The 27,553-nt window shown below is 35.5% G+C and overlaps 1 protein-coding gene across 1 annotated transcript; it reads right to left on the bottom strand.

Annotated features, from left to right (window-relative positions):
- Positions 1-1,357: 1,357 nt before the first annotated feature.
- On the bottom strand, positions 1,358-27,255 carry LOC149411793 (phenoloxidase-activating enzyme-like). Its single transcript, XM_089646492.1, has 6 exons — positions 27,060-27,255; positions 5,458-5,616; positions 4,487-4,830; positions 3,167-3,423; positions 2,587-2,786; positions 1,358-2,056 (listed from the first exon to the last, which is right to left on the bottom strand). Exons 1-6 carry the CDS (start codon positions 27,121-27,123, stop codon positions 1,632-1,634), a joined length of 1,449 nt encoding a protein of 482 aa, XP_089502618.1. The 5' UTR covers positions 27,124-27,255; the 3' UTR covers positions 1,358-1,631.
- Positions 27,256-27,553: the final 298 nt, after the last annotated feature.

Below are 27,553 nucleotides of genomic sequence, written 5' to 3'. Positions count from 1 at the left end.
ACAAAAATATAAATATTACAAAAATAAAATGAAGTTTAGTTAAGTAAAATGAAGTACAGGAACAGGTGACACGAAGACAGAAGATGGAAACTCTGCCGCAAGAATTCTAGGTGGTGAGGAAACTGGTTCAGCCGCTGCAGCGAAAGAGTTCACCGCGTCCATCAACAGTGCCAGCACGAGGTTCGTCATCCGTCCAGGTATGTGTCTGCTGCTAAAAAAGCGCTGACACAATATATTCTCACAGATACCAGACTTTGGAAGCACAGCTGTGACGTTCGACGAACATAGAATATGGAGACTCTGACAAGAATATTTGGTGGTGAAGAAACTGGACCAGCTGTTGCAGCGTAAGAGTCCACCGAATCCACGGAACACTGTAAGCAAGAGTTTCGTCATCCGTCCAGGTATGTGTTTGCTGCTAATAAAGCGCTGACACTTCACATAGATAAGATACGCTAGCAGCACTGCTGTGACGTTCGGCAAGTCCATCATTTATCTCCAAATAATCCTGTTCCTGGTGATTGTTGAAGTGGTGCACTCTGCCCGCAATAAAAAGCGACGGTCGGGATAATAAATTACCCTGGGCTTAGCAAGACACTTGCCTTCAGAGTTTCCGAGAATTCCGTTGAAAACATGTGGGGTGCATTTACCGATCGACGTTCGTTTTGAACATCGAATATTTTTGAGCAAAATTTTCTTTCAAAACTTCACTTTAAAACACTGCACTCAAATTACATATTATAAAGTTCTAATAACTGGTTGTTAAGTTTATTTTTATTTACTTTAAAATGTTGTTTGATTGATTTTAAAAATCATTTCAAAGGGATTTTGCCTCATTTCCCTTGAAAATATTAAAAAAAAAAAAAAACCGAATTGCGCTATACCAATGTGTTGTCTTGAAAATAATAACGATCTCACTTATAATATTATTTATTTATATATTTTTACTGGTTTACGTTGAAAAAAACGTAACGTTCTTTTGATGTTTCAACCATATTTTCCATTCATGTCAATAAATATGAATACGGTAGAATTTTAATATACTTTCATAGTAAAATAATCGTTCAATATTTCAAACTTCTGACCGGAACAATTCTTTAAGAATTGAAAAGACAAGCAAGATTTTATACATCACGAAACAAGATATGGTAAAATAGTTCCAACTACAAATAATCATAAGCAATATTATCGTTTCAATTTGTATTGGTATTTTAGGAGACTAATTATTGCGTATAATTATTTGTTATCTTTTGTGTTATGCATACAACTTTGTCTTATAAACCTTTATTTCATCATTAAAAAAATAAGTTAAAACTAGAGTCATAAATCTCTAAGTATTAAAATAAAAATACAATACGATGTTTGAAGGCTGTGTGGTAAGCTCTATAATCTTCGAATGTAACAAATTATTTATTAAACACACATCCAATAAATTATTCGTGCCAGGAACCAATCTTTGTACTCAAATTGTTATAATCAATTGAAATAAAGTGTTACAATTATATACTAAATTTTGTTAGATATTCGTAAGTTTATCATTTGAAAAGAAAGTGGTACAACCGGCAGATCTTATGGAATGCTTTCCGCATCCATTGAAGTTAGGGATATCCAATAAATAAGACAAAGTTATTTCATTCTCTGATCTGTGCTTTTATCCAGTTCAAATAAGAAAACACCTTCGTGTAGACACCGGGAATGTCGGGAAGAGCACAAGGTGTGGGTCCAAAACTGACGACCCCATGAAGAGTCCATTGTACAGGGATCTTTGTATCTTCCACGACCATTAGAGGTCCTCCAGAATCTCCTCTGCATGAGTCCTTGCCCGCTTGACCACCTGCGCACAACTGCTTGTCCCAGAGACGCGCATGCAGTCTTGGAGTTTGCGGGTTCATGTATGCAGCCTGACATTTGGCAAGGGACACCAAGGGTATTTGTAGGTGGAGTTTCACATTACTGGACTTTGCAGTTTCAGTAGCACCCCATCCAGCAATAATTGAGAGAACGTTGGACTGGGTCGTAATGTCAGATTTGGGAAGGCAGATTGGACGGATGAAATCTGTAAGATGGCAACAGAATGTTATCATTAAATCACGATAATCTTCCAATTTTTATTTTTAAAAATGAGTTTTCATCTGGTAGTTTTCACGTTGTTTGAACCATTAAAATAAATATTTGCCTTAATTTAAGTATGATGTAATTGTTATTGAATGACGACGTATGCAAAATGCAGTCGAAATACTTTTAATACAAGACATGTACTCCAATTGACAACACCAGAGTCAGGGACAGAATTGAAAAACTGTCGTTCTGGAAAACCATAGCAAAATAAGATTAATGGTGCTTTAAGTTTCTGATGTTATCCTAATACTGATCTATTACTTTAAGAAAATTTGTAATGATGAATATACCCAAATATTAAAAAAAGACTTTTCAAGTAGTCTGATACAAATTTTAAGTCGAATTTGGAGTCTTAAATAAATTCCTTTCTTCCGATTAAGTAATACTATAACTTACATTACATATATAGACTTAGAGCTTCCTTAACGATAGTGAAGATTTCATTGATAAAGTTTTTGTTGTTATTACCTGTATGTGGAGCATCTTTGGCGAGACGAATAACGGCGATATCATTCATTTGAGTTCCTTTCGAAGGCTGATAAGCCGGATGAGGTATGATTTCTTCGATAACAATGGTCACGGGTTCTTCGTTGCAGTCTTCCCCTCCAGAAATTTGTACGCAATCGATACCTGTACTTTTGTCGTATTCACCCAAACGAATGTTGACCCTGCAATAAATATGAAAGTAAAATGTTTTAAATAAATAATTTTTCAAATACGACATGACTCAAATTGGGGTATTTAAATTATCTTGGGTTAATACGTCATATTGCGTTTGTGTCTCTTTTTCTAGCCAAATTAAGTCATTAATGTATCATTCACATTAAAGCTTATTAAATAGATAGCAGGACAAAAATTATAAACATTAATTTTTATACGGGTTCTTAAGTAAAAATGACCCAGAGATAGATCAAATAAAAGGGAGATACACTGCTTGGCAGAGGATGGAAGCTGGACGGGAAGGGCGATTTGGGGGGACCAGAGCTTGTGGAGAGAATTGTAGAAAGGATTAAATCCCACAACAGAATAAAGAAAGAAATATGCTTACGGAGTTCCAAGGTCGGTCAACACCGGACCATATACGCAGTGTCCAGCTGTTATGACGTATCGTTTGCTGATGAGCGTCGCTCCACATCCAAGGGAGATTGAACTCCTAGAGTTCTTGTACTCCACGAGCGCCAGCCAAGGGTACTGGTCAATGTTTGTCTCATTACCTCCTATGATCCTATCTTCTCCGGCATCTTCTCCGCAAGTATCTGGATTTGGTAGGAGATGGTCAACGTTCACTGCTGGTTCAATTATAGTCTGGAATAGAGAATATGATGTTTGAGTATTTCTTAAGTCTATTTTAATTTATTATTTGTTTTTACTGTTCCATGCTAAGTTTATCTTTCACAAGAGAGTAAGTGCAAAAAATAGCACGTCCTATTTTAATTAATCAAAATAATTTAACCGACTTAAAAAAAAAAAAAAAAAAAAACGGACGCTTCTAGGACTTAAATTTAGGACTTTTGGCTTGCTTGAAGGCTGCTCTACCAAATGAATTTATGGGTCCATATTTACTTCGGTCATATTTAACTGTATCATACTTCTAATAAGAACTACCAAAATTTTCTTCATTATATCTTAATACATGGTGTCAAGATTCAACTCCAACTAAATGTAAGAAAATAGAAAGTGTCTTCGATAAATATATCCAATTTTTTTTATTTTAATGTGCGACATCTGTTGAATTTTCTGCAAGTGCAGGAATAATATTTTATTTTTGGAGTAACTTAATGAGTACAACTTCAAATTGTAATGTTTTATTATTTTAAATAATATTAGATTACAGTACAAAAATTAGTAACAATAAATTAGAAAAATATAGGTAGCATTTAGTACACGAATCCAGGACCTTGGAATTGTCAGGGCGCTGTGGATTGATTTAATTTTACCTCTGTTAGTAGACTTTCGAGAATTTAATAAAATTCAGAAGAAATTATAATCCTACATCTAAAAGCATCAAACCAAACATTGCCATATCTCTCCACAATCTCAAAACACCTTGAACCAGATGTAGGTATGTCGCCTAATCATATGAATGATCGCACAATTTTACTAGTTTGATCCAATTAGAAGCGAATCTTTTAAACAATTCAATAAGATCAGTTATTCATTTATCCGACCAAAAAACCCTTCATGAACAACATGACAGTAAAAACAGGAAGGACAGTTATAGATGCTTGCTTACTTAAGGCAATAAATTATTAAACAAAATCAACATAGCCAACAAACATCAGAAAGTAAGACCCTAACAAAGCTTCATTGATAGTGTGCCAACCAACTTTGGAAGTCAAAGAGGAAGATTTTTCAAATACTTTTTTACCTGACTTGTTACCGGTGCTTCTGAAGTGAGTGGAGGCAATGGAACGCTGCAGCATACGCTGAACCTAGCAGGGCCTCTGCATGCCGATCGCCTCAAGAAACTTATGGTATCCGAATGCAGGGGCTTTGGTCCATCGAACAGACTCTTAATGCTTGGGCAGTTGTCGAGTTTTATGCAGATTCCTAAGGTGCCGTCCGCAGCGGTGCAGGAGTTGGAAGCTTGGGGAGGAGTTGGACGTTGAGGATATAGTGGGCGAGAAGTAGTAGGGGTTGGACGCTGAGTAAGAGGTGTTGGACGCGAAGTGCTGGATGCAGAAATAGAAGAAGGGCAGCATACTTTGACATCTATAAACAGTTGAAGATCGTAAATTAATTTAACACTGCAGATGTTATTTATAAGTATAAAATCGACGTACATAATTTCCTTTCATGAAAAAAAACCACTTGTGTGCTTAACCAACCAGAAACTTATAAAAAATTGTATTCATATGAAGAACAAAAATTGACGAACGGAATATAGAAAATTTGAAAACTTCTGTCGACAAATTTTGGATGAAAGATATAATAATAGGCTTTAGTATTTCCTTGCTATAACTATTAAGGATCTAAAAGGAATGATTCAAAACACACATATACAAATTCTTCTCATTCAAAGTACCCTTAATATTGCCTCCTGGGTGGAGTTTACCTATTTTAGCTATTTGGAAATAAGCAAAGATGTAAGTTGTTCCTTATACGACGATTAATTTGTAAGAATAAATCATTTTTGAAATAGCAACGGCACTTTACGAAAATATTGGGAAACAAAAACACAAAAGTTTAGAGGATTCATGAAGTTTGGATTATTTTTTCGAGAAAAAAAGATGATTGATCACGATGGAAATGAATATGTGCAGTATATTGTGTCCTTGAATTCATCGGATTTCAGAATTTTTGTTAACGGTTACTTTGTCGAAACTTTGGGATAGTTACCTGCCGCGGATTTTGGAGGGGCACCGCATTGTGAGTCTTTCAGCATCTTCGTCTGACTTGGGCTCCGACTCTTGTTTTGCAGAATGCTCAGCAGAGTGGGGCATTGTGTTATAAATACACATTGTCCCGGTTCCTGGGATGGAGTGGTACAGTGACTCTCTGGAAACATTAAAAAGTTGTTGTTTTAATTTGTCCTGCACAAAAAAGGTCAGTTAACAAACCAACAGGAAATATTTTCTCAGAAGCTCATGAGAGATTTTACAGGAGGGCAGAATCTGTGCCTTCAGATTGAAAGTAGACAGTCAAAAGGTTATTATCTTTTCCATTGATAATTCACTTGCCGGGGTATGGCATTATATCGAATTAAAGCTTCTGATTTGGAATATAATAAAAATACCTATGGTAGACTTTCGATAGTTAACCTCTGAGCAACAGTTTTTACCTTTCGAAAGGAATGTTTAGTTTCATAATAATTTTTTTTTTATTATTTGATTACCGCACAAGAGTTCCAACTGCTCTCAAACGTCTGGAGCCAGTGAGACTATGGGATTCCAAATTTGGGTATATTGTGAGTCTGAAGGAAGTGGAAAGCAGAAAGAGATGGGGTGAGATATGTGGGGGAGTACCAAGTTGTCACGTAACACGGCAAAACCCATTTCAAGCAAAGTAAAGTGATTGGGTAAAACCCATATTTTCGATAACCATAATGTTATGGTATTTTCAACTGTTATATTAATACTCAAAATTAAAAAAAAATTTCAATTTTAGAAATTAAAATGATGGGAAGAAAAATTTATATATTACAATAATTAGAAAATCATTTTGAACGACCCTCTGTTAAATTTGTTCCCATTGTAAATTGCACCCTTTTTCTCTCCCTCCCTTTCCCCTCCCACCATTCCTTCTTCCTTGAAGAAGTGAGTGTATCGAACATGAAAACACGATCTTATTGCAATTTATATTAAAAAACTTGCTAGTTGAAAAATGCATAAAAATACTCGGTTATTAGGCGATTCAAGCCGGAGAAAAAAAAATTGAACACCTGACGTTGACTCATACAAACACCTGCAAGTGTGATGAGCCCTTTTCCAAAACATAATATTTACGAGTTGAAAAATATCTACCAATCTGTTACCAGGCCGCAAGAAGTCTGAATTTAACATGAAACAGTTCGATAACCCTATTTTTAAAAAACCAGTCGCTGGGCAAGATTATTATTGGCAACTAAAAATATCTGCCTTTTGAAAAACGTAAACATGTTTTTGCAAGCTGACGCCACACAAACGGTGGTAGAAAGACAATATAAATAGGCCATTTAAACAAAATATTGGCAGTCGAATTTCATAAATTAACACGAGTGGACGGAACACCCCCAGTTAAAACGCAATCTGTTAATTATAATTATAAATTCCTGAGTGTCAACTGAAATCTGTAGTCGCTTCTGTTCCTCCATCACGGCACAATCATTTTAAAGATTACAACTATTTCTAACGAGCTGTTTACGGCCGGCACTCTATCAGCTGAGCCAGACGCATCTGTCATCATTACAATAATGGGACGTCTCCGTGTGCCGGCAATCAAATGCCCACTGCCGGTGATCGCCTAGAGCAAGGCTGCCCAACCTTTTTAACAGTTGGGCGAAATTGACGATTTAAAAATCACTGGCGGGCCACTGAATACCGACGGTTCCTATTTCCATGGGGGGGGGGGGGGTTGTTAGAGAATTTCTATAAAACATAATTCCCCACAAAAAAAATTCAAAAATTTCTATGGGGGGGGATGTTACGGAACTTCGCTGAGTAAAATTCCGCACATCCAAAAACATCACATGTGATTCCTAACAACAATTTTTCGAATTCCATGGGGGAGGGGGGGGAGGGGCTACAAGATTCCATTTCGGACGCAAAAAATATTATATCAAAAACCGGTGTATTTTTGTTTAAAAAGTAAGTTCAAGGGGTTAGATTTTTTTGTCGCTGATTCTCGTTCTGAGTAGCCTAAATAGCGATAAATCGCCTTCGTTGCCAACACTGGAGACCGCGCGCAAGCTGCATTGTTCGTTTTACCGCGGGCCCGCGACACTTTTTCAAATTGGCGGGTTTTTTGAAAATGGTGCACGCGGGCCACTTATAATTCGTACGCGGGCCACAATGTGGCCCGCGGGCCTGGGGTTGGGCAGCCTTGGCCTAGAGGCTGGCCAATCCCTGCTGCATTGATGCTGATAACCTAGAGGCTGATGAATACCTGCTGGCTACCGACTGAACTGCCCACTGCCGGTGATCACCTAGAGGCTGGCCAATCCCTGCTGCATTGATGCTGAAAACCTAGAAGCTGGCCAATTCTTCCTGGCTACCGAATGAATAAGCCATTGATGCTGAAAACCTAGAAACCGGCCATTTTTTTCTGGCTACCAACTGAATTAGCCATTGATGCTGAAAACCTAGAAGCCGGCCAATTTTTCCTGACTACCAACTGAACTAGCCATTGATGCTGAAAACCTAGAGGCCGGCCAACTCTTCCTGGTTACCGAATGAATTAGCCATTGATGGTGAAAACCTAGAAGCCGGCCAATTCTTCCTGGCTACCGACTGAATTGGCGATTGTTGCTGAAGCCTAGAGGCTGGCCGATTTCTGCTGGCTACCAATTGAACTGGCCACTGCTCCAGCAGTCGTCTACGCCATTTGCTCTATCGTATGGCGCGATGATGCACAATGTGCTCCAATCTGAAATTATCGCTGAAATGATTCCGATTGTATCAGTTTTCTATCTGTGTTTTAAATTCTAGTTGTATTTTAAATACATGTAACTATTTGTTGTGAATTGGGTTGGCTGTAAAAAACGGGAAATACCTATAAGCTACACCCCTTTGTACGTTCTATATACCAGAACAATACTTGTAATTAAAATGTACATTTTGATTCGAATCGTCTTTCTTTTATGATGGTTTGGATAGAACACCTCACGGTGTTTTACTTAAATCATTACCCAGGTTGAGGACTGATGTGTGCCGGTGCTTATTATTTACAGTCTTTTCTTGTGCAGGCAAACACGTCCCGTACAGTGAGCATTACTTATTATCATGTTAGTTGTTTTTAAACGATATAAGTTGTTCTTTCTTGTATTATTAATAAATATAGGTAGTTCATCATTCATTCATAAAGTATTTCAGCTTATGAAGTTTTAAGTGACTCCAAAAGTGGCAGTAGTAATACCACATTATAGAGACAACACGTTGGCCGTTTGGGTCTAATACCTGAATGGTTATGAGTACGACCGGTGCTAGCCGATCTATAGGTCTATAGATCTGAGGGTCACCACAATCCCGATTGATAATTGTCGTATGGCAGGAATCAAGGTGAGATTGCATATCGAAATTTTTACCATCTTTACGACCTGAATGCCGACCTCTACAACTGAAAACTTTGAGGAGTATTCAAATTGCCTCTCTTCCTTATAAACAGTTATTGAAGATATAGATTACATCAATACAGTCATAATCGGAGACTTCAATGCTAATCCTGATTCACTTTTTGGAACCGAGCTCAAATCCTTTTGTCGAAAATTCGAATAAATTTGTGCCGATACTGAAATTCTACCTGCTGATTAATTCCTGCTACACATACGTCAGTGACGCACATAACACTACCAGGTGGTTAGACCACGAAAAATATTTTCAAACAAATTGTCGATCTGAAAAAAACCACAACATACGACTGCTTTCTGGACCTCAGTAAGGCCTTCGACCGAGTCTACCACCCATTATTATGGACGAAACTTAAAGAAAAAGGTCTACCATGGAAAATAGTACGAATTTTTGACATATGGCTCCGTCAACAGGAAAACCTCGTGACCTTTTTCTTAAAAAGTGGGGTCAGACAAGGAGGACATTTGTCCACAGTATTGTTTAACATATAAATGGATGAACTAACTCATATGTTAAACAATGCAGGGGTAGACTGCCGTATCTGCAACGCATAATTATGCATCTACAACGTGAGTTACGCAGACGATATGGTGTTGATGGCACCGTTAATAAGGGGACTACAAATTCTCCTTAAGATTTGCGAAGAATTCGCACTTGAAACAAACATGATATACAACGCGAAATAAATAGCACTGTCAGTCATTAAACACGGAGAAGGACCAAAAAATATTCCCCCAGCCTTTTTGGACGGTGAGCCTCTTACAATAGTGAAAGCTGCAAAATATTTAGGGCACATCAACACCAATAATTTGACGGATGATGTCAACATCGACAGGCAGAGGCGAGAACTGAGCAAAAAAGGTAATATGCCTAGTAGAAAATTTTGACTCTGAATTCCACAGGTGAAGAAAAGGAGGAATGTTCACGGAACCAGGGTGGCAGGACTGAGGGGAAGGATCAATAACTCCAGAAATGTCCTTATCATTGAATCCCGTATGATTCTAGGATCGAGCAACGAAGAACGCTGGAAAATGTTAACCCCCCATAATTGAAACCCCCTCAAACCGCTCTAATAAAAAACAAGGTTTAAGGGAGAGGACAAACAACCCTAAAAACGTCCTTATCATGGAATCCAGACAGAGTCCAGACTCAAGCATCGCAGCGTACTGGAGAATATTGTTGGCCCCGTCAATCTAATGCCATCTTTTTTTATGTTATTTTTTTATTGTAATATTATTGTATATATTTTATGGAATGTGTGGGACTTCACAAACCTCCCAATATTCCGGAATAAACTAGTTTATTATTATTTTTTTTATTTTTTCCAATTTTATGTCCGGGTTAAATCTTCCCTATAAGAAAAACTAAGCCCTTCCACACACTTTTCCACAAATGATTATCTAGTCAATCAACACTATGCAAGTGCATTATATAAGCAAAATAAATACAAAACAATACAAGAACAACAAGTCAACTCACAAGAGATCAAATGGGAAAATAATTCAACTCCAGATATTTTCATATCAGAGGGTTCGGCTCGGTAGAACTCCTAACAAGGCCTATAAATCCTACTGATCCCTCAACATAAATATATAAAAAATCTTTCGCTTTCCTACATGTTTTTAAAATGACTGATTTTTGCATTTTTATATGTAATTTTTTTGATAGATCTAATACGCCTAAATTTTTAATATTATTGTATTATTATAGGCGAGCATCTCAGAATGAGTTTTCTCCCGCAACAGAATATCTAAAAACCTCTCATAGAAAGTCCAGTTTTATATTCATTGTAAATATCTCACAATATTAAACATAATTGTAATCTCAGATGGAGCAAAGTAATTATTGAAATCACCCGATAATCAATGGTTAAGTATTAAGAAGAGAATTAACAGTACACTACAAAACTTAATGTTGATTATTTTTAATGAACATAATTTATTACGATATTGAGTGGCCGTTTTGTCCTGGTTTTACAATTGATAGAGTGTGCCTCTCTTATCACAATGATAAATTCCTTGGAATTACCAGTCAGAAGTCTCGGCCCCAAAATATAAGTTATCAGTCTCTATAAGCTTTCATTGAAAAAAAATGTTACGACGACATTTGTGACAGAATTTACTCATTACATAATAAATTTACTGATGTAGCCTTTATTGTATATAGTTTTTAGTAAAAACAAAGGTTATTGTACGAAACAATATACTGTCCGTACAATAACTGTAGATACGAAGGTAGCTGGGTACACTTGTCAGCGTTTTCAGTCTTGGTAGAGGTAGTAGATGTTGTAGAAGTTCGTGGTAGAGTTTAAAACCACGATCAGAGAGGAATTTATTTCCAGATCTGAACTGACGAAAAGAATTTAATACTTGGAAAAACTGAATTTACTACTGAATAAAACACTTGAAAATATTTCTTGAGACTTTTGGAGACTTGGAGATGGTTCTTCAGGAGAGAGGATTCTCTTTCAGAGGTAGTTGTTGAACTGACTTTGTATGGAATTCGGTTCTCTATTTATAGAACGTTTTCAAATCGAACCCTCTCGGAGGCGTTCTATCCTCTTTCGTGAGGAGTAAAGTGGTTAGGTATTTTTCCTCTCTGCAATTATCTTGTTGAGAGGAAAGTTATATTTTAATATGATACCTTTCACCAAGTCAGTTCAATCTACCAAAACCATCTCCCGCAGTCCCGTTTATTTATTTTATAAATAATTATACAAATTTTCATATTGGGTTTGAAGTTAAATATCTTTGGTTTGAACATTTCCCAAAGGGTAACAAATATAGTTAGATATAATTATTCATGTTATTGTATTAGTATATAATCATTTCTTGATGTTGATATTTATTTCGTAGTTATATCTTGCATCATTTTTCCGTAAATCCAGTCTGATGATATCACAATTAATCACATTTGAATCTGTTATCAGTGTTTGATAAGAAAGTCAAGGTGAAATGCTGGGCTGTGATTGGTTGGAGACGGCGGCCATCATGGAATTCCATCCGGGGAGTAGTGGAGGGGGTCCTACGTAAATACTGAGTAGCCTTCCTAGCCGCGGTCACTTCGTGGGTTGGTGTGTCCGAGGGAGGTGATAGATGATTATTATCAGATGTGTTTCAGGTTCTGCTATTATATTGCTATGTAATTATCTTGATTAATAACATATAAAACATCATTTGATTGAGTTATTTTGATGTAAAGATCTCCAAATGTGTCGGCGACACGGTATCAAGCGGTTTCGGGGTTTGAGTGTTTTTGTGATTTTGGCGTAAATATGAATTCTCTTGAAATATTCTGGAGGTCTGGATACGTATGATACAGTTATTATTTTTTGGTAAACTAATGTTTTTAAGACAAGATTTTTTTATGCATAGCACAAAGGGTAACAATTATTTTACAAGCAATAATTGTTCGCCTGAAACACTCATTCACATTGAAAAATCTCCTGATAAAAGATACATGACGCCAACGGGACCCGGTCCCGGTCGGGTCGAGAACGGTCCCGGTCCCGGTCGGGAACGGGTCCCGTTGGCGTCATGTATCTTTTATCAGGAGATTTTTCAATGTGGATGAGTGTTTCAGGCGAACAATTATTGCTTGTAAAATAAAAACAAAGGTTGTCTTAAATTTAATTAAAATTAGTTTTAATTATTAATATCTAACTAAAAGTGGAGAAGAAATAATTGAAATTTAATTTGATTTTTTGAAAGATTATTTTTAAGATTTATTTTTAAGGCTAAGTTAAAAAATAAAATAAAAAATGCAGTGTTAAAAATGTTTTTTTTAAATAAAATATAGGGTAGTATAAAAAGTTTTTGTTTAAATTACTATCTCACTTAACCATCGTAGTGATATGACTTGGCTAGTGCCTGGATAGTATAAAACGTCCCAACCAAGGTGAGGTCAAACCTTTGCTAGTTAAGTCCTCTATCACCGCAAAGTAACATTTTAGAGAGTAGGAGGAACTCAAATATGCTCCAACTCCTATATCTCTGAGGGTTTTGAAGCAAAGATTGGATGTTTGGTTATCTCGAGACTTCGAGGGGAATTCCTCTCGGAAAAGGAAAACCTAAAAAAGTCAGATTAAATGTTTAAAATACCCCCTTATTTCTGATTCCATCTAAAATCTTCCCAACGTGCCTTCCAATGATATGCTTGGTGTAATTCTAAGTGACCAGCTCAGGCACGGGCGATAGATTGATGTCAGAGTCAAGTTAGTCTCTCAGAAGCTTATAGCCGCACTGTACACTGTACAGCGCCCGCAGATACTACATATAGTACACAACGCCCCACTGTTGAATTTAGCAACCATCTCTGGGCTGGGCCCCTAATATACTTGGAACAAAAACCGTTGACTTTGGTCAGAAACAGGCAGTTCGTTTGACAGATTACCCTATCTAAACAAAGGGATTTCAATTTATATTCGACTAAGATAAGCCCGCTCCATATATGGACGAAAAACTTCCGTATAGCTCCACTAAATCACAGGCACACGCGCTACTCACCGAACATTGGATGCATTACTCCCAAGACAAGAACCACATTCGCTCAACGTCAATCCTTCTTGTTAATTCAATATTAAAATGGCTCGTCGCCTCCAAAATGTTGAATGCATTGATCACCAACGTTAGGTCATCTAGCAGTTGTCAACAATTTCCTGTTGGTGTCCATAGTTAGTTATTTGAAAGGGGAGAACCGTAGAGTACATGGCTACTCAAAACTGAATTTTCACACTTATTTCCTTCTTCCGTTCTATTTCGCATTTTATTTTTTATGTTTTTGATATGTATCATTTTTTTATGTTTGTTGGTTATTTTTTTTAATGGAAGATTATTTTATTTTATGATGTGAGTTGATTTATATTTTTCTTTATCTAAATATATGTAGGTATGTAAACGTGTGTAATGTAACAATATTCGGGCACCATAATACGCGCTGTTCCTAGTACTTCGTTTGTTCAAAGTTCTTCACCGATTGCTTTGAATTTTTGACCCAACTTTGCATTCAAATCCGCGTGTTCTTTTATGTACCTATATTATATAAATGTCACCTGTGACAGATAAAAAACAAGCTTTTTTTGAAAAACAGCGCCATCTGTTGGACGTAAAAACTAACATGCGTTTTTTTTTTTTTTGTATTAGGCAATTCACCCTAAAGAGAGTGCTTTGTGCCGATTGGGTTAAGATATATGGTTAAACTGATGTGAATTATCTATAAGGGGACTGGACATATCATATATTAAAGTCATTCAAATCTATAAACTTATAAAGAATAGAATATACGCGAGAGTTGTTGAGAGACAGCAAATATGGAATACTAAGGGGAGACTGGTGGGTGATTTTAATAAGCAATCGATACATGCCTTTGAAAGAAGAATGGTTTTTACAATTGAAGAAGACATGGTCAAGAGTCTCATCCTCCACACCACACTGGCATAATGAACTTTCGAGCACCCGAATTTTAAACAAATGAGTTGCAATAGAGCAGTGGCCAATTCTCATTCTCGAGATACAGGAAATAAATCTTTTGGACTTTTTTTTGCCGTGGAACCAGGGTTTACTTGGAATATGATTTTGTATTCCAGCATAGAAAGATCCAGTTTGAGTTTTCGTGATTGTCCAATTTTCTTCCCAGGAACGAGACATGTTGGATTTAAGAATAGAGAAGACGTCAGAGACAGGAATTTTAAAATCTAAAGGAATAGAACCAGATACAGTTCCAAGTTTAGCGAGAGAATCAGCTTTCTCGTTACCCTCAATTCCTAGATGGCCAGGCACCCAAACCAGTATTGTCTCAAACATAGATTCGTTTAAAGAATCGAGGATTTTTTTAATATTACAAATAACATAGTCTTCTGGACATCGAACAATATTAGAGGAAATTTTTAATACTGCACTTAGAGAGTCAGTACACACTAAGGCTCGACGAATATTGAGGAGTTGGATTTGAATTAAAGCTTGTTCAATTGCGAAGCATTCTGCAGTAAATATGGAAATTTCTTTAGGCAATTTATAAGACAGATTAACATTGAATTCAGGAATATATACCGATGCGCCACATTCTTTGTGGTCGGATTTGGAACCATCTGTGTATATGAGGGAAAATCCAGGAAACTTTGAAAATATAAAGTTTTTAAAATGTTCTTCAACATTTTGAAAGTTATTAGCTGATGATAAAATGTTCGTCCGGAAGTCAGAAATTATTACGTTTGGGATAAAATTAATAGCATTAAACGGGGTACTGTAAATAGGAAGGATTGGATCATCTTGTAGATTTTGAAGGTAAGAAGACAGATATTTAAATGATAGAAAACTTTTTAATAAGAGAGGGAATCGATCTCTATCTATTACCCTCCTTCTGCTATTTAAATTACTTAACAAACGATCGAGACTCTGTTCCAATGGGTGACGCGATAAAGATAACGCTTTGAAGATATATCTATCCGCGAGGTATTGTCTTCTCAAAAACAAGGGAGGATCTACACATTCTATCTGAAGAGCATTAATTGGAGAAGATTTCATTGCCCCAATAATCATTCTAAGCCCTTTTGATTGGATTCTTTCAAGTTTTTTATCCAGATATTTAGGAAGTGGGTCGAAAAGAAATGTGCCATAATCCAAGTGACTTCGAACGAGGGAATTATACATTAGTTTAAGAGTAGTAGGATGGGATCCCCACCATACTCTGGAAACAGCTCGCATCATATTAAGCCCCTTTTCACACTTAGCAGAAACGTTCTGAATATGCGGGAGCCAGGAAAGCTTATGGTCCAAAAGCAGGCCAAGAAATTTTATTTGCTTAACGATTTGAAGGGGGAAATTATCAAAAGAGACTGTAAAGTTAGGCAGTTTTCTTTTGCGAGTAAAAGCCACTACCTTGGTTTTAGAGGTAGCTAAATTCATTCCATTTGTCAACATCCAAACTTTAATATTATGTAAAGCCAAATTTAATTCCTTCGCAGCATGCGATAAATTTTTGTGAAATAAATATATGAGAAAATCGTCCGCAAAATAAAGTCGCTTAATAGACGAAGGGATTACAATGTCTAAATCACTCATATAAATATTAAATAATAATGGACTGATTACAGACCCCTGGGGTAGCCCTTTCCAAAGTTTGCGCTTCAATATGTTTGAGGAAGAGTGGATAATAATGGTTCTGTCTGTTAGCAAGTTGATAATAAATTGAACTAATTTTATGGGGATTTTTATTTTAATTAATTTTTCCTTCAAAACATCAATTAATACATCGTCGTAAGCTGAAGAAAGATCTAGAAATGTGGCCAATGTACAAGAGTTAAGGGATTGAGAAATACGGATATCTGTTGTTAACAAACTTAAATTATCCATAGTAGATTTCTTTTTACGAAAGCCGTATTGATTAGGAGGGATAATACTGTGATTTTCAACAAACCATTCTAATCTGTTCTTTATCAAATGTTCCACTACTTTAATTAAACACGACGAAAGAGCAATAGGACGATAGGATGAAACTTCGGACGGATTTTTCCCTGGTTTTAAAACCGGGAGGATTTTTTGAACTTTCCAGACATCCGGAATAAATCCTGTTTCAAACATGTTATTAATTAAGGATAAGAAATATTCAACCGACATGTCGGAGAATACTTTAAAGAAGCTATATAATATTCCATCAGGACCCGGAGAAGAGTCAGAAAGAGATTTGATTACTCGTTTTAGTTCACTAACTAAGAAAGGAGAGTCTAGCCAGTTAGAGTGAGATGGATATGAAATAAAAGAGGGCATTTCTTCACATCTGGCAACTGAAGGAGGGGCAATCTTATCAGCAAAACCCATAATAATTTCCTCCGGAATATGTTTGGTACGCTCCGGAGCATATGACGAACCGAATTTTTTTAAATTAGTCCAAACAGATGACTGGGGAGTTTCAGGAGACAAGTTTTCACAAAATTTTCGCCATCCAGACCGCTTTTTATTTTTCAAAATACGTTTAGTTTCTGATTGGACGCGTTTCACTGATAAGAAATTTTCAAAAGACATGCATTTGCGGTAAATGGAAACTGCTTCTTTTCTAGAGTTAACAGCACGAGTGCATTCTTCATCCCACCACGGAGTCGAATGTTTAGTTTTAATGTTAACTTTACGCTTTGGAATGGATTTTTCTGCTGCTTTTATAACTATACTAGGAAATAATTCACATTGTGTTCTGATGTTCCCAAGAGAAGATTTTACAGAGTGAACAAGAGAGTCTAATACCGAAGAAAAAAATCTCCAGTTCGCATCTTTCGTTTTAAATTTAAAATTATTGTTAATTGTAAAGGAATGCGAGGTGGTTAGATAGTGAAAGAGGATTATAATAGGGAAATGATCACTGGAAAGGGGGTCTTTAAGTATGTTCCAAGAACATTTACGTATCACCGAAGATGAACAGAGAGATAAATCAACAACACTTTTCCTTTGTTGAGGGGGGGTGAATCGGGTTGGAGATCCGTCGTTTAAAATACATAAATTATGGAAATCAATAAAATCTAAAAGATTACGGCCAGAACGATTCGTTAATTCACTACCCCAAGAGGTAGAATGAGCGTTAAAGTCGCCCAGTAACATATACGGGGGACGGATCTGAGACATAAATGATGACCATTCGTTTTCATCAAAAATAGTGGAGGGAGGGACATATATTGATAGTATTGTAATATCACATACAACAGCTGCTACTATCTGAAAATTGTTGGAGAGAGTATGAAACATGATTGGTTTGAAAGGGATAGAGTCGTGGATGATTAAGGCAGCGCCACCTTTACCATCCAGTCTATCATGTCTAAGACAATTATATCCAGAAATCTTAAATAGATACGAGGGTTTAAACCACGTTTCAGAAATAGCGGCAACTGAAATTTCATGTTCATCGAGTAATTTTACAAGTTCAAATTTATTACAGATTAGACTTCTGATATTCCACTGAAGAATTCTGTTCAGTTTCTGAGACATTAGGAAGACAGGATAATAATGATTTAATGCAATCGGCAGCGTTGGACGGTATATTATTGTTGTTTGAAAGAATAGAAATTAAGAGGGTAATTAAAGTCTGAATGAAAGCAGAATTTTCATTCACCACTTTCCCTAAATTAGTGGAAGATTGGGAACTATTTAAAGCACTCCCATTGAGTGTCTGAGATTTATAATTCCCATTTGGGTTAAACAAAATATCATTATGTTGATTTTTATCAATAGAAGCAATAAATTTTGGTTTTGGTTTTTGAGGTATAAAAATTGTTTCCCTGTGAGAAGATGATGGAGGAGATTTAGAGTAAGATAGATTGCTAGGAATTGAGGTAGATGTTACCTCAGCAAACGATTTTATTGCAGGTGGGAATAATTTTGATGCCTGGAAATATGAAATGTTGTCTGAAGCCATTGATTGTTTAATATTCCTTTGTCTGGTCAATTCTGGACAGGCCACACTAACCGCTGTATGATTTCCCTTGCAGTTAATGCAACGTGGATCATTCGATGATTTTTGGCAAAGATCAAAGGGGTGGTCTTCTCCGCAATGAAAACAACGTGGAGGGGAACGACATATGGGTTTTGAGTGTCCGAAACGGCAGCAGTTAAAACACTGGATCGTCGGGAATTTATATACTTCCACAGGGAGTGCGTTGTAATAAATAAATACCCGAGATGGCAAAGTTTGGCCTTCAAAAGTAATAACAACCGATTGTGAGGGTTTCCATGTAGTGGTTCCATTAGATGTATCTTTGTAATTTAATCTACGTGCTTTTAAAACCTTGGGGGTCACTTGAGAATCATTAAGTGCATCAACAATTTCAGATTCTGAGAGATCGGTTGGTATACCTCTCACTCGGCCCATTCTAGTAAGGTTGTAAGTTGGAATATAAGATTTAAATTTGTGGTGTGAAAGCGTATCTATTTTTTGGACAAATTCATTTGCAAAGTTTGCGGATTTAAATTCTAGGGATAACTTATAGCGGCCTTCCGGCTTAATAGATCCGTTAACTATGCCAAGGTTACTGTTTTTTGAACTAAAAATGAATTTCCCGAAATCCAGAGGATGAATGATTTTTCCTTGTTCAGTACTTTGGACATTGACAATGAATGGAGCCGAGGAAGATGGGGAATAACTTAGATCAGTATTTTTAGATTCTGATAATATGGTATCCTTACGACTTTCCTTAGGGTTTGAGGTTTCATCGGATTGCGAAGGTTTAATTTTGGGTGGTACATTAAGACAGAGCGATGGTCTTCGTTTTCTGGAAGGGAGTATTATAGAAACATCCGATTCATACTCATCTCCAATATTAAATATGGACTCGGGGTCAGGAGGGCGATTTTCATCTTCCTCCATATTTATAATTAATTAATTAACAAAAAAAAAAAATAATACAGTCTATTTGATTGACTGTACACACTAATTTATCAAAACCTAAATATAACAAACAAATAATAGAAAACAAAAATGTAACAATAATTTCTTATCTGTACGAAGTCCGCGACAGCAGGTAGGCAATTCGTCAAACACAGAGCACGACTATCCACTACCGTAGTTCGATGACTAATCCTAACATGCGTTATTATTTCTACTTGCACATACATTCTGAACTACAGCAACGCGTGGTGGGTTACCGCTAGTTATTAGATAAAATAAAGGAATAATGGAAAAAAAAATCTTTAGAGCACAGGAATGATGTACTTGTTCTACCGATATATCAATGGAAGAAGCTCCGAGGAACTGGCGTCATTTATCCCTGCAGGACGTTGCACAGTAATACATATTCCAGAAATACGCCTAACGCGACGGCCTTCATAGCGACGGCCTTCTGACGGCCGGCATAGTCCAGTGGTAACGCATTGGACTGCCATTCCGAAGGTCGCGGTTTCGAACCCGGCGTGCGTAAATAAATTTTATTTGATTAATTTGTGTTATTTCACAATTAATTAATTAAAATAATATATAGTATATTTGCGGCACGTTCCAGAGTGGAAGATACTACCAGTATCGCCCTGGTGTAAGACCACCATTCAGAATTGAAACGTTGCTCCAAATGGCTTTAGCCGTGTTTAGTGACTAGATCTGAATAGCCAGGTACTTCCCCACCTTCCTCTTTCCCTTCCCCACTTACCTTCAGCCTCACAACATCCCCCAATTGGGGATGCCATAGTCTCACTGGCTCCAGACGGGAGCAGTTGGGACTCTTGTGAGGTATTAACTATAAAAAAAAAAAAAAAAACGCGTGCCAAACAATTGTACATACTTGACATTATTTGTCTCGCTCTCCGAGTTCAACAGCTCAGCTGTCGAACGATTTGCCGGCCTCTGTGTTTTCTCCCTCCTATTACATGGGTCTAAAACCCCCCCCCCCCTCCACATAGTATCCACAAAGATAACATTGGTTCTGAGGAAATATATTTTTCTCAGAGCCTCCCGTATCGAGTTAATGTAAAAAAACCTATTTTAGGTTATTCGTAACCTTTGAAATTTTATTTACTCAATTACTTCATATTACTAAGCCAGTTGGTTTCATATCTCACGCAAGGGCAATAATGGGAGAATTTTCCGACGTGAACAATGTGTACTTGACAGAAAACAACAATAATTATAAGTAACAGATAACACGTAAAGCAATTTAGCATTCTAATGAATCACAATAAAAACGTTTTCTTTGTGGTCATGTTATTGTAACAAATATAATTATACATTTTTTTAAAATTACTTAACTAGTTGAATTTTTGCTACCTATAAACTAAAATAACCTTCACTAAATGGTTAATAACAACAACTTGAGGCAATGTACCACGTTGTTAACATTTTTTATCAGACCGCTAACGATAACACTCCTTATGAAGATGGCGAAAAGGTTTAAATTCCCGCATAATTCCAGCCGCCTTTTTTGATTTATGAAGAAAAAACATAGACAAAAGTGTGTGTTTTATTTTGCGTAGTACAAGCACAAATGTTTAAAAGTATTACGTCATTTTATTTATTTATTTATTAACGGACATTGTCCAAATTACAAAATAATAACACGAATAAAGTAAAATGAAAAATACAGGAGTAGACAAAGGTACATGAAAGCAAAGACATATTATGGTAGATATAATAAAAGAAAATAAAGTGACAAGTCGAATCAAGTCAAGAATACGCCGTGGGCCAGGACCACAGGACACTTATAATATTCCGTCACTTGTTTAACGACTGGCAAAAATCATTCAGACCTATCCCAAAAAAGTTAAGGTTTTGACTTGAGTTGACCAGTCTACACATTCTGGACAGTGGTGAATAATATCCATAATTTGTCGAACGATGGTTAAGGAAGAGCAGTTCATTATTTCTGAGTCTTTGCGAGGGGATATTGAAGGGAATGAGTAATTTTCTAAAGAACATTATTTGCAACATTATACAATAAAACAATAACCGAAAAGGGGTTCGTAAGTAGGAGAATCTGAAGTTTAATGCAGTTTTTATAGGTTAAAATGTACTATATATATTTATAAGCTATCAAAATTTCAACTTCGTAGTGCTTCGCCTTAATGATTAATTGGCTTAGGTAGAGAGAAGTCTGAAAATTTGTTAAATAATGTCACTTAAAAATGACACACTTAGTAGATACTTTGAATAAAAACAATAATTTTATTACAGCATAAATCATTTGGAATTTGGCTCCTTAGAACATAATTAAATGTCGACCCGACAAGACGCATTGTGCACGATATCGAAAAAAATTCTTCGTATTGAAATATTAATATTTTAACACTTTCGTATAGAGGTGTAACTCCATTACCCGAAGAATTTTAACCAGCAATTCTAGATAACATTTTGTCTAAAAATGTAGATTTATTTTAATGTCCGATGGTATTTTATTCAATTAAGAACAAAATAAATATTTTTCCATTACGCATCATCAATCGAATGAGAGACACAAAGAGCTGAGACATTCGCAATAGTGCTTTCAATTCCAGGATCTCGAGAACCGGGATCCTTATTTATATATTTATAAGTATATTATATATTTGTACAGCGCCTGCACAAAAACGGCGCTATACAAATCATCCAAATTTTATTATTATTATTATTAATCCCGCACTTTTGTTGGCACCGTAATCCCGGTGCTGCATCTTTCCTAATACTGGGATTACGGGATTTTTGTTGGTTCCATGAGTTGGGAACTGAGGGAATATTGTATTTTTTACTGAGGTAATGCCGTTCATTGCAAAATATTCTTGAGATCTTGGGGTACAGAAAACAGATCATAAAAATAAGTATAAAAATAAGAAAAGATTTCATTCATAAAAAAATTTTTTTTTTCTGCATTTTTTTCTCTAAGGTGATAAATATTTTTTTTGTTATTTCACTATCTTTACAGTAACATTTTTCCATTTTTTTTATAAAAAACAATCTAAATATATGCAATGCGGAATTTCGGAAGTTTAATTACAAAAATACCATCATGAAAGTTTTTGTATGTGAATCATTAGTGAGTGTTCGAATACGGGTTCCGACAAAGTATTAATTTTTTTGAAATTTTGCTAAAAGTTTATTTGGATGCCTGTTAATTCATTCGTGAAAGGCCTGAAATCCCATTTTTAATTAATCCGGATTACCGATCGAATGAAGAGTTTCATAATTAATTAGTAATACTTATTTTTCCAACAGCAACTTTGTTTCGCACATGCAATTAATCTGGCAGTTTTAGATGTTCTCTACAAGAAACCTAAGCCTAAATCTTTACCAGTAGAAGAAGATGAAGACGACACTGGCAGCAATTTTGACGATGAAGATGAAATCAATGGGAGTCATTATCGGTGAAGAAGATTAGCCGGTGGAAATAGAGGATTTTTTAGATCCATTGATCCAAAAATCAAGAATTATCGCCTACAAGCAACGGTTTTTTTTTCAAAAAACTTATACAAGATCAATAAGAAAAGAATTTTAAGTGATTCTGACTGTTAAAACCCGCTGGAACAGCTTGTTTTTCATGTTGCAAGGATTTAATCATGTTAAAGCCAGCATTTGATTAATGTGGAAGAATTTGAATTAATTCATAATTGTTTGGAAACAATTAAACCTGTATAGGAAGCAGTAGAAATTTTTTTTATCGTGACGCAACGGTTTGTTCAGCTGATACAATGATTTCTTTCATGACGAAAAGTTTGGACAATGCTGGTGGTTTTGCTATTGAATTTAAAGAGTCACTTGCTCGTCGAATAAATGAACGTCGGATTCGCGATCTTCTTTGTTCCAGTTTTTGCAGAAAGGAAATAGAGATTTTGCAAAAATGAATTTAGACCCAATTTTGGGCGTTTGAACAAAACGACAAAAATGGTTGCTGATATGTTGAAATCAATCGAAGAAAAAGTGTCTTTATCTGTGTCGATATTAGGTATTGAGATTGTAGAGTAAGTCGATTTAAATTTTTCTGTACAAGAAAAGATTGATAGAGCTATTGATCACGGACTTAATACCAAAATTTCTTCAATATGAGGAAAAATTGCCACAAAAATAAGATCATCACTAAATGATGGAATATTAGAAACTTTAATATTTGATTTTTCTTGTATTATGTATTTTTTTTAATTTACTTAAATTTTTTTGCGCGGATACCTTTATATTTAGTAAATTTGAATTTAGTTAATAATGTATGTTACCTTATTTGTATATAATATATGAAAACTACAAATAAATAATTGTAACAACTATTTTGTTAATAATTTAACCATTTATAATTCCGATGCCAGCAACGTAATCCCGGTTCTGAAAAAAGTTCCCGGGATTGAAAGCCTCAATTTACAAGTATACTTGTTAGAGGGAGGAATATTAAACACGTTTGACCGTGTGAAAAAAAACATTCCATCCGTATGTGCAAACATGTGCAAAACGCTGTTTGCACAGTTATACTTGAGGGTGTGAGGGAGAATGGTAAATCATCGGTTTAACTACACTCATGGTTATCGTTCATAAGCAAATAATTGTGCAGGTATTTCGAAGCCAATTTTAATGCACTGATTAATAATATTTGTGAAGATCATTATTTTCTTCAATCATCCAAACAGTGCGTTGTTTTCTGCCCTTTTGATAGCTAACAATAGTCCAATGGAAGTCAAAGCGTGCGTCGTTGGTAGACGCCGTTGTTTGCCAGAACTGACACTATCTCGTACAAGTCTACTTGAAGGTGTATAGTCATTAGGCTGATCAAGTATACTTAAGTTATTGTTGTATTATATTAAGTTGAGATATGAAGCGAAAAACTACACACTTAATACGTTTTTACCTCCAGTTGACCTCCAACATTCCCAATGCTCTAACAAAAGCTACCTAATCCGATCTACACGCAGCGCTTATCGCGGATTACCAATGAAACACGTTTCTACAAAGAGCGCCTCTAATTGAATAACTCTATGACTTGCATACGTTTTCAGCTTGAAAGTTTATCGTATTTACGTCCGGACAAATAATATTTTTTATTATTAAATTAAGTTATTTGGATTGTCGTAAGGCGTATCAACTTTTAAATAAGAATGTGAAAAAAAAACTGAAGTTCGTTGGCAAGGAGTTGAGGTGAAACCACTTAAAAAGACTTCAAATAAATAGTAAACATTGACTTCTTCAATAATTGAACATTATCTTTGTTACGTCATTTCAAATAGGTAACTTTGTGTGAATCACTATTTAATTAATCAAAATGATTCTTTTTGCGTAAACATTGACTTTAAATCCAACATTAATACTGGCTCGAAAAATTCTAAGTAAATTAAAAAAAAAATAATCATTCAAAATTCATCATAATTTTGACGATGAGAACTAACTAACTAACCATCACGCCGTTTCTCCGCAGGGGTAGACAGAGAGGATGGACCGCCAAACAACTCGGTATTGGCACACACTCCTTGCCTCATTCACATTCATACATCGTCTCATACATACTCTTCTATTGTTCTGACTCTTGACATGGCCCGACTCAAGTATCTGATTCACTTGGTCATGCCATGTCTTCCTTGGGCGTCCCCGACTTCTGCTACCATTCACATTTGCATCGTATATTCTCCTTACACTCCTTTCTTCGCTCATTCGCTCTACATGCACAAACCATCTAAGCGTCCCTTTCTCGATCTTACTCATTACGCTTCCATCAGCCTTGCACTCTTTCCGGATCTCCACATTCCTCACACGATCATACATGGTTTTACCCCACATACGCCTCAGGGATCTCATTTCAACAGCATTCAATCTACTTTCTTTGCCAGTTCCATGCCTCACTTCCATACATCAGGGTAGGTACTAGCACTCCATTGTGGACTGCTAACTTTGCTTCTTTGGACAATTTTTTGTTAGCGCCAACTTCGTTCAGTCCTCCATTAATGGAGTTACCTGCATTTACTCTTCTTTCAATATCTCTGTCAGCCTTCCCATCTCTCGTAAATATGCTTTTGACGATGAGTGTAATTACAAAACAAAATTGTGAATACCGTAAACGGTGGGACTATAGTATTCCCAATAATTAATGAGTATGTTATGAGTTAAATGTAGAGATAAAAGAAGGAGTTGATAAAGACGTAGTTTGGGAAGTACTAGTCTTATCTTATGTGATGACTTTAGGGGCAGAGCGATACTCTTCTTGGCCTTGGCTAAGAGATCGCGTTTTTGAATGCCGGCAAGAGCAACAAACAGTTTTTTATTTGTGGTATCTTTCCTCCCCTTTAATAACTGAATAAAATACAGAAAAATACGCGTTGAAAACAATTTATTCTTATTTGGGAATAGTTTTGTCTTATGTGTTTGGCTGCTTAGCCATTTACATTACCAACATTAAAAACATTACACAGGTAATAAGCTCAAAGTTAAAATGATGATGTCTTGGTCTCATAAATTATCAGCTTACCATTCCATGGTACATAGACTTAATAACATTCCCTTGGACAGCGTATGAGAAAGAAAAGGCAACGATACAAACCATCGCGGTTAATAATGGGTATAACATAAATAACATTGAAAAAATTATAAAAAATAAGGAATATAAAAATAAAATTAATTTAAAATATCCGGCAAATAATAAAAATAAAGAAAAATTTGCATGTCTCGAATTTATCGGTCCAATATCCATAAAAATAGCAAAAGAAATAAAAAATGCGGTCTAAATATAGCTTTCAAAACCAATAATAACATAGGAACAAAACTTAAAAACTCTAAAAGTAGAAATCCTAAACTTAATAATAGTGGCATATATGAATTAAAATGTGACCACGCCGATTGCAACGCTACTTATATTGGACAGACGGGAAGGGCTTTTTCAACTAGATTTAAAGAACATATTATAAGATGTTATAATAATAAGAGCACATTTTCAAAATTTGCTGAACATCTCTTAGTAAATAATCACGTCCCGCTTGACAACAATGAACTTTAACCCTTGCACATAGAAAGAAAGGGCCTAAAAAGAAAGATTAAATTTACTTGAACAATTATAAATCAATAAAAGAACCAATGACCCTAATATAACATTAATTAATAAAGTAAGGAAAATTATTTATTCCCCGCTTCTAAGTATGTTCACAAAACCTAAACAATAAAACACATTTAAATAAATTAATAACTGCCTCATCATTATTAAACAATTAAGATAACATTACTTTGGGGAAAACAGACTTCAAAATACCCCCACAGAATATGAAATCTACTGTCAAACTTATTTTTATCAGTAAATTGGTTTAACCGGTAATAAATCATTTTAAATTGGGAGGGGGTAAAATAGAATCATATTAATAAGCCGTCAAAACGTGGCTTAGCCACAATTTGAAAATGGCCTTGAAATCCAAAACAGCTGTAACACTAACAAAAACCAAAAAATACTTGCAGAACTTAAAAATTATTTTATTAAATTTTTTTTTATTAAATTAAAAAAAAATGATGATATTGAATTTACGATAAGAAAATACTCTGCAACTTGGCCAGAGCACTCCGTTGTCGTTTTAATAAAATACACAAACATATTTCCTGCTTTAAAGTTAAGTGATATGACGTCCTTGTTGTCTTCACAAAGTCATGCAGATAAAATTGAATTTACGAGCTAAAATGCTCAGCAAATTGTATGGCGCCAGAAAACTCCGTCGTGGTTTTAATTTAATACACAAACGCATTTTCTGATTTACAGTTAAAGATTTTATCAGTACTCGTATTAATACTTACGTCCAAAAACTGCACTAGTAAAACTGAACATGAACAAAACAAACACAGGCCATAAGAACAACATCTTGTTCAAAACTTGATTTTGAAAATGTTCGTTGAACCACAAAGTAAACACTACTGCTATATCCGTTAAACTAGTATTGGCAACAGTATCAACAAATTAACAAAGATGCCATCTCCTTGCTTGCCAAAGCAAGACTACTGAACGTATCACAGCTGGGATAATTTTTGTAAAATAATTATATACATATCTATTTGCAATCAAAGTTTAGCAGGGTTGACACATTTTTCGCACGGTTTTTTATAAATAATTTTTTCAAATAGTTTTTGTTGGTAATGATCGAGTGCGAAATATCTTTTAAATTAGTAGATAAAACAAAAAAATGCGCAAAATGCATGTCGTTATGACTCACTCTATTGAAGAGTGTATGTATAAAATTCACAAAAAAAATTTAAATAGTTAATAAGGTTTGCCATTTTTTCTTTATCTTTCT

The sequence above is a fragment of the Hesperophylax consimilis genome, chromosome 24 (genome assembly GCF_061612785.1).
Source record: "Hesperophylax consimilis isolate HC1 chromosome 24, BYU_Hcon_1.0, whole genome shotgun sequence".
In the NCBI taxonomy this organism is placed as follows: Eukaryota; Metazoa; Arthropoda; class Insecta; order Trichoptera; family Limnephilidae; genus Hesperophylax; species Hesperophylax consimilis.
Note: the sequence above shows the minus strand (reverse complement) of the source record. Positions and strands in the feature narration are given on the sequence as shown.